General features: G+C 34.3%; 1 protein-coding gene across 5 annotated transcripts; it reads right to left on the reverse strand.

Moving 5' to 3' along the window:
* Nucleotides 1-243: 243 nt before the first annotated feature.
* Nucleotides 244-7343, reverse strand: LOC106757791 (putative lysine-specific demethylase JMJ16). 5 transcript variants are annotated; one of them, XM_014640583.2, is made up of 10 exons: nt 7108-7337; nt 6986-7026; nt 5429-5730; nt 4474-4545; nt 4326-4403; nt 3669-4205; nt 3362-3580; nt 3036-3197; nt 1728-2099; nt 244-1455 (listed from the first exon to the last, which is right to left on the reverse strand). In XM_014640583.2, exons 3-10 carry the CDS (start codon nt 5723-5725, stop codon nt 643-645), a joined length of 2550 nt encoding a protein of 849 aa, XP_014496069.1. In that variant the 5' UTR covers nt 5726-5730; nt 6986-7026; nt 7108-7337; the 3' UTR covers nt 244-642. The 5 variants fall into 5 exon arrangements, with proteins under 5 accessions (XP_014496069.1, XP_014496070.1, XP_014496071.1 ...); XM_014640584.2 differs by having other exon boundaries at nt 6986-7037; XM_022779113.1 differs by having other exon boundaries at nt 1306-1455; nt 1769-2099; nt 7108-7343.
* Nucleotides 7344-7867: the final 524 nt, after the last annotated feature.

Consider the following 7867-nt stretch of genomic DNA (forward strand, 5'->3'; position numbering starts at 1 on the left):
AAAAACTACGAAGCATATATTTGACATTCTTGAGACATCGCAGCTCAATGTCTAGTTCTTAAGGATGCTATGAGGTAGTTTAAAGGACTTGAAAAAGAGCCCGTGGCCACTATATACATAATATACTAGTACTATCTATTATGTTGCCATTTCTGATGTCTGATGACTTTAAGATACTTAGTGCTTTGGGTTTTACTCATTAAGCACCCTTCAAGTAATGCAAAAATGGTTGTGCACAAATCCTGTTGAACAGAAACATATATAATTCTTACAAACAGAACAACAGCCGAATCAAGTTTAGCAATTTAAAAGTTATTCAACCATAGCCAATCTATAGAAGAAAAGCAGCTTCGGCTGAGGGTGCAGAAAAAAAGGAAGAAACACCAAATTTACGAGAAAGAGACAAGAATAATGTTACAAAAACTCAGGATACAAAATGAACCAATGGACCTGCCGTTCTGTTTACTAGCCAAATAGTGTTGGTTCTTGTCAACCGTTGAATATATTAGGTTACAAGCCAACCTTTTTGTAATTATATCTAAAGTACACTAAGATGGATGTCCCATCCAAATTCCTACAATGATAAATCTAGGAAGAACTACTTGATATCTTTTCCGGTTGTACAAGTTAGCCATTAGCTATTTATGCAACTTCAGAGTCCGATGAAGAGGTACTCGTACTATCAGATGAAACATCAAGTAACACATGTTCTTGTAGAAAAGACAAGTAACGTAAGTTTGTAACTGAAGAGACTTTCGATGCTTTTGGATCTCCTTTCTTTGAAATTGTTACCTTACTCCCATCCATCTCCGTATCTACTTTGGTGCCAACAGAACTCATTCCTTTCGTACCACTTGCACAGCTTGACTGAAGCAAATCTGTCTTCGTTTTTGAATGAGTGCCATATGATCTGTGAGTGTCACCAGAAGTCTGTGAGACCTGGGAAACCTCTTCATTTTGTTTTGTCTTTGATGCATTCAATATTTCCTGCAATTGAAGTGGTTTCTCTTTTGATTTATTTGCTGCTGTCTGGGATATAGATTTTTTCGTATGCAAGTCTTGGGCAGGGAAGGTTGAACCACCAACGTTTTCTGAGCGTGGTTTTGATCTCTTGGAGGCAGCAGAGTTCAGAGTTAATCCAAGATACTCTTTGGCCCATTTAAATACTGCACTTAATTTCCCGTCCAAAGCTTGACGAAGAACATTTAACTCACTGATTTCATAACGGTAGAAGAAAATTTTGTTGCTCCAAGTGCAAGAACAAAAATGTTTTGCATGATCAAGACATGCAAACTTGTCATTTGAACATGAACACCCAACAGCAGACAAGTGTAAATCACACAGGCAAATACTACATTCCCTCCTACAGGTGGCATAAAATTTTTCATCCATTCTTTGTGATACTAATGAACTGGTAAGAAATTTCCTCTTCAAAATTTCACTCTGAATGCGAGTCTACACAAAGGAAACAAATATAATAAGGTATGGATGCATCAACCTGAATGAAGCAAAATACGTAGCCTAATTTTAACAAGAAAACTAAAATGAAGGAAGGATGGATAGAAGACCTTCAGAATTCTCTAATATTATTAATACGAAAAATGTGTGCCTCTCCCGTCATTTCAGTTTATCAAGATAAGTGATCGAAGAATTGTTAATGATCAATGAGATTTGAAGTTGATAATAAACAACTTAGAAAAACTAGGATTTCGAGCTGAATGACTTACATTGAAAGCTTTTGTTAAGAACTCATTTTTTATATAGGCACCTTTATATGTTAAGCTGTCGGAGGATGTGCTCTTCATGCATAGACCAGTTTCCCACTGTGCCCTGACAGCTTCATTTGCAGCTCCTAATAAAAGCTTGTCATATGAAAATAATGTCTTCTTCCTCTGTTCACGATAAAGGTCTACAGCGTTCTGGCCATGAAGCAGCCACTCAAGAGGAGCAAAACTTACTGATTCAGAACAGTTGAAACCACAATAAAATCCTGAATGATATACCCTAGGGAAGACGAGAACAAATTCACGAGGATACTGAACACAACGATAGACAGGTATACCCTCTGCCTTCAATATGGAGCATGATAATTGCATCTCCTAGTAACAAAAATTAGCATAAAGACCCACCTCAGTTTCACATACAAAAAATGTGTTTCCTTTGGAAACAACAATATATACCTAATATTTGAGGTGACAGGAATTTATCCATGCTGAATAAAACTAGTTGAAGAATAAAATTTTACACTACTACTTTCTCTATCATAAATTGATAGCAACAATTAATAAAGTTTCAACAAAGCCAAAGAAATATTACTGCAAGCAGCAAAAACAAGTTTTGGCAACCTTGGAGCCTAGATGAGATTGGGCTTTCTTCTGAAAAAAAGGATTGTGAATGACAACAGTTTCAACAAAAGGTTGAGCTGCTGAGGTTGAACATTTAGCAGAAAGTGTTCTTCACATTTTTCAAGGTAAAAAGAAAACCCACAACTCAAGGACATTGCATAAAACATTTGGTATTCCAATACCATGTTGATTACAATAATGTAAGCTATACTTTAAGCAAGGGAAAACATAGATCCTATAAGTGAAGCCTTTGCTTTCTTCTCTAAGTGCCCGTTGGCCTATTGAATATCAGCTGACAACACAAATGAACATACAATTATTCTTCCTTGAAACCTAGGAATCAGCTACTACAAAAGACTGATACTTTGTATTGTCAATGAAACTTTTGACATTCACTAGATGATATAAAGAGAGGAAATATGACAATAAACATGTGGGAAGGAGAAACATGTTCATAAATGGTAATAGATGGGAAATATCGACAGGAAATGAGTGAAATTAGTATACAAATAATCCTGCAGAATCAAAATCCACCTGACCAGCAATATGATGCTTATCAGAAAAGCATGCATGGATTCATATTTGAAAGGGTTAACAGAAGTCACATGAGAAATAAAAGGATGTTAGGTGTGCATAGCAGTTACTTTTTAAAAAAACAAAATTGTTCATAACAAGCAATCATATTCTCACCATAGTATCATGCATATGATGCTTTCCTGCATGCAAATCTGGTAGATACTTTTTCCAAATTGTTTCAAAGTTAACAGCAAATCTTCCTGGGACACTATACCACACTTTTGGTTCACCCAGATGTATGTATGATAATGAGTATAAGTGGTGCTCTTCAACTTTCTGTTTATGTCAAGCGATTAGATAGAGAAGTAAAGAAAGAGGATTCATTAATCAAATTTGAAAATCAGTTTGGAAGTTTCCACCAGAAAACTACTAGAACAGAGATATTGAAAACAAAAATGTGATATGCATGCAAATATAAGGTAATAAAGCGATAGTATTACCCAGTTGACAGCAGAGAAGCACATTCCCACACTAACATTGGGGTCTAGGTTACATGAAACGTCAGGGCTTTCAAATGAAAGAAGGGAACCTGAAAGAATATTATTCAAGTTCCATCCAGATTTCAAATATTCAGGGTAAGCGTTTGCTGCCACAGGATCAGAAACTATAGGAAATCCACTGCTAAAAACTCCAGCCTCCAATTTATTACAACAAAGCACCTAGCATGTGATCAATTAGAATTTTTAGAACGTATAAAAAACTGAAGATGGAAAAGGCAATGCATATTGAATTTATTCATCAATATACCTCAATTTCTTCAGATGGATTTTGAACAATTCGACCATACTCACCCTCAATATTCTCCACAGATGGTTCCGACTGCTCAGGTATAGCTAATTTTATATTGGAACCTATGAATTTCTTCTTATCATTGTAATTAAAGTACTGGTTCTTAAACACATCTGCATATTCCTTAAATGTTTTGAGACTGAATTTAGGACCTGGTTCAGACTCACAATCACATTCTTCAACATTATGGTTATTTGGGGTGCTAGTGTTTCTTTTACAAAGCTGAGAGCCCAAAGCTACTTCTACATCTCTTTTTCTCTTGTTTTTTGTATTTTCACAAGCACTGGCCATAATTTCTTGGTGTCCATCAATTCGCCGAACTTGGTGTCCATCAATTCGCTGAATCTGAGCAACAAATTCAGACTTTTCCCATACGTGTTCTCTCTGAAGAAAGCATGGTGGTTTCCAGCAAGTAGGAGGAACAATTCGGCAAATTCCATAAGTTTCTGCTTTGGAACGTAGACTTGCAATATATGTAAGTGTGTCTTTGAATTCCTTCATAACATACACAATTACACAGATATTTTATTCAAGAATCCACATTTGACAACATAAATCAAGATGTACACAAGGTGACACAACGAAAGCATACAACTAGACCTAGGTGGTTGGTACCTCTTCTGTTGGGTGGAAGATAGGAGCTTCTTCCAAATCTTCTCTTATTGCGTCCTTAGGATGCCACCTTGCTGTTACCTGATTCAAGACTTTGATAAGCAAACAAAAATAAAGTATCAATGTGGATAGGTAAAGTGAGGATACATACCTTCACACAATTAATGCAACTAGGACACCCACGCATGGTCCCCTTTGGACGACTAGGATTTATAGGTAGGTTCTAAAAATGAAAAAAGGAAAACAAATATCATTAAATTTCTTTATGGTTAGAAAATAGAAGAGAAACCAGTCACAGCAAATGAAAAATTATCAAGTCCTGCAATCCAGAGCCAAACCAACACAAACATTACACAAGAACTTAGACGTTTAAATACACTACCTGTCTCTAAATGAATCCTAATAACTATGTAGAACTCAAAGAAGATAAAATCAGAAAGATGATGTTCAGGTTACCCACCACCTAAGGACATATGAGGTATCTTGATTCTAGTATTCATTGTTAAACAATTTGAATCATACCATTCAATCATTAAATGAATCTTAAATGAATTTGAATTTCCCAATCGATGGATAAACTTCATTTTGTATCATTGATGTGAATCACTTAAAAAACAAATATTTTTGCATTTACTTTTCTTTCACCAATTTTCACAAAAGAAAATGAAAAATCATAGAAGTTTAAATTTTTAAATCAAAAGAACTTGAAAGAAGGCTTCTAAACTTATCCTATTTGATTATTTCATTACTTCATTTGTCACTCACTCAGCCAATGCATGCACTCTATTTTATTGTTTCCTTGATTCATTTCCATTCTTTTAAAATAGAGACTTCAGAAACTTATATAAAACTAGTAATTTGTTCTCAGACTTATTACATTAAACACTTAAACTAACTATACATCATGTCGATATATTTAAAGTTACTTTTTCATTAACTTAAAATATTACAATTGAAAACAAACTATGATTACAATTCCAAAATCAGCTTAGTAGTTCCCAATTTGAATCTCAGTTTAATAACCTAGTCTAGGACTATGCCTATCTGGTTTGATTTTATTAGCAATCTAACCACTAACCAAAAAAATGCAAGATTCCCAACTTAACCATAGGAAGATGCTTTGTGTGAGATTCCTTAGGCTTGTGGTTGTCGCTCAGGTCCATGTTTATCCATGGCCGACGTATAAGACCCTGCCTATAAGCATCAATGTCATTCGTCTCAAGTTCAGTCTTCATACAGTTTGGCTCTTGTTCAGATGCAACTGGAAAGGCTGTAGATTTATCATTTTTCTTAACATTTCCACCCTTTCTCAAAATGAAAGATGTGAGGGATACAAAACCAGGGGGGACTGCAAGATTTTCGTTCTCCTGAAATTTGGGGCAATCATAACCTGCTTCTTCCATTATCACTGCAGAAAAAAGCCAAACAATATTTTCTAGAAAACCATTCTTGCACCAATAATTCTTTGAATAGAAAATGAAATATTAGGATAATATGCATTGCAAACAATTTGCTATCCCGATAGAATTTTTTATCATTTAACAGACTGAACTTCAAACCAGTACAACGGCTCTTTAAAACACCCAACCTTACAGTAAGTAGGATAAGAAAAGAATTCCAGAGAATAGCAAGGTGTCAAACTCAGGATGTTACTCAAGACTCTGGAAGGGGAAACAGAGAACAAAAAATTATGGAATCATATCCTTCAAGATTCATAAAATTCCTATATTTGCATATAACACAAATCAGATACTTAATTAATTTTAAATTCATAATCATAGATTCCCAAGTTTAAGAATGTTCATAAATAAAGTCATAAATGACAGACATGAAAATATGAACACAACCTGACAACCTAACTAGACAAACAGAAGCAAACAAATTGCTCATGGACAAAGCAAAACAGAACCAGACATACAGAGTTGCATAAGAACAGAACAGAACTGGCTTAAACAGAGACGGACTCAAATTTGTGGCTGAGAAGAACTCCGAATGTGACAGAAGCTCTGGTCACGATGGATTTTCATCCAACAATGTGGGAAAAGGCTTGAGAGGTTGGACATGCAATCACAACGAATAGAAGTGCTTTTCTATTTTCTCTTAGTGTAAGAGTTACAATTGGAAGGGTTTGGAAATCACTTGCTTGGAAAAAAGGAAAGTGCGGAACCAACTGATAGTGCAAGCCCACTCATTCTCACTCAGGCTAACAAATTTACACCACTTCTTTATAGTGTGAATGAAATTGAGCTGAGAATTAGGGAGGGGTTATTCTAATTATGAATTTCCTAAGGTGATGTTCAACCCTACCAAGTAAGAAGAAAGTATAATGATTTCCAATCCTCTCCATATTTTACTGTCTCAATGAATATCCAAGATGAGAAAGTCAAAACCCATCGTTTTCAGCTCCTCTCCACCTTTTCTAATTCTATCCTCTATGACATACAAATAAAGAATTAGAGTCATTTGTTTTTGACCTACTTCCAATGATCCTTACATAAAGCGTCATGAACATGGATTTCAAAGAGAACCCTCAATGGTGATAAATAGCGTAAAACACGGGCGTAGAAACACAGAATGAAAAACACGAAAAACTGAAGTAAAAGCTTACAACTAAGAAGCATTCAAACAATGTACAAAAGAGAAAGATGCAACTTTTTACATACCCAGAATGTCGAAATGCAGAGATTGCCCCAATACCAGATTCCTGCAACAAAACTGAAGAGACTGAAGTAGCATGCAACCAGAAAAAAAAAAAAAAAACACGAATTGAGAAAGGCGAAGTTACCAAGAGAAATTGCTCGAATGATTAATGATTTGTGAACTAGAGAATGAAAATTAAAAATTGATAGGAAATGGAGTCTTTTCTCCCCATCTTGCCCGAATCCTAATTATCAAACCCTAAAAGTAAACATTAAAATGTTTGTTTCAAATGAATGCAGTAAGTTGTTAACAGTCAGTAACAGACATTGTCCATGGTTTCGTGTGACCTACCCAAAGGAATTATTAAATAGTATGGTCATTATTATGGCAGGTAACACAAGAAGAACTGATTCTAAAATTAACTTAGAAGTAATTAGTATGAATTAATGCACTGATGTGAGCATGGTGAAGAAGAGTATCCAAGTTTTTGAGTAATTTTTCTCCATTTTTTGGACCCACAATTTTCTACAATTAATTATTATGTTCCAATAAATTCCTATAATATTTAATTATTATTATTATTATTATTATTATTATGATTATTATTATTATTATTATTATTATTATTATTATTATATTAGCCTTGAAAACAAGTTACCAAGTGGTTTGAGTTTCAAAAAACTATTTTCACATAATAAAGCAGATAAACCAACTCTTGTTATTAATTTTTTAATCGATTTGATTAACTTTTACCTTCATTTAACAGAAAAGATTAAGCAACTAAAATAGACTGTTAAACACTCCCTTTGTTTAAAAGTAGGTTAGTAGCTTATTGACTAAAGAAGATTTACAACGGAATGTGATTATAATAAATTTATAAACAAAACAACTTGTAATATTAATTT

This window comes from Vigna radiata, chromosome 3 (genome assembly GCF_000741045.1).
Source record: "Vigna radiata var. radiata cultivar VC1973A chromosome 3, Vradiata_ver6, whole genome shotgun sequence".
Taxonomy (NCBI): domain Eukaryota; kingdom Viridiplantae; phylum Streptophyta; class Magnoliopsida; order Fabales; family Fabaceae; genus Vigna; species Vigna radiata.

Coding starts and splice junctions, on each gene's coding strand:
- LOC106757791 (XM_014640583.2), bottom strand. CDS start 5,725: ATGGAAGAAGCAGGTTATGATTGCCCCAAATTTCAGGAGAACGAAAAT. Junction 3,581..3,668: donor ATCCATCTGAAGAAATTGAG/GTATATTGATGA, acceptor ATCACATGCTAG/GTGCTTTGTTGTAATAAATT. Junction 1,456..1,727: donor TCTTAACAAAAGCTTTCAAT/GTAAGTCATTCA, acceptor TCCTTTGTGTAG/ACTCGCATTCAGAGTGAAAT.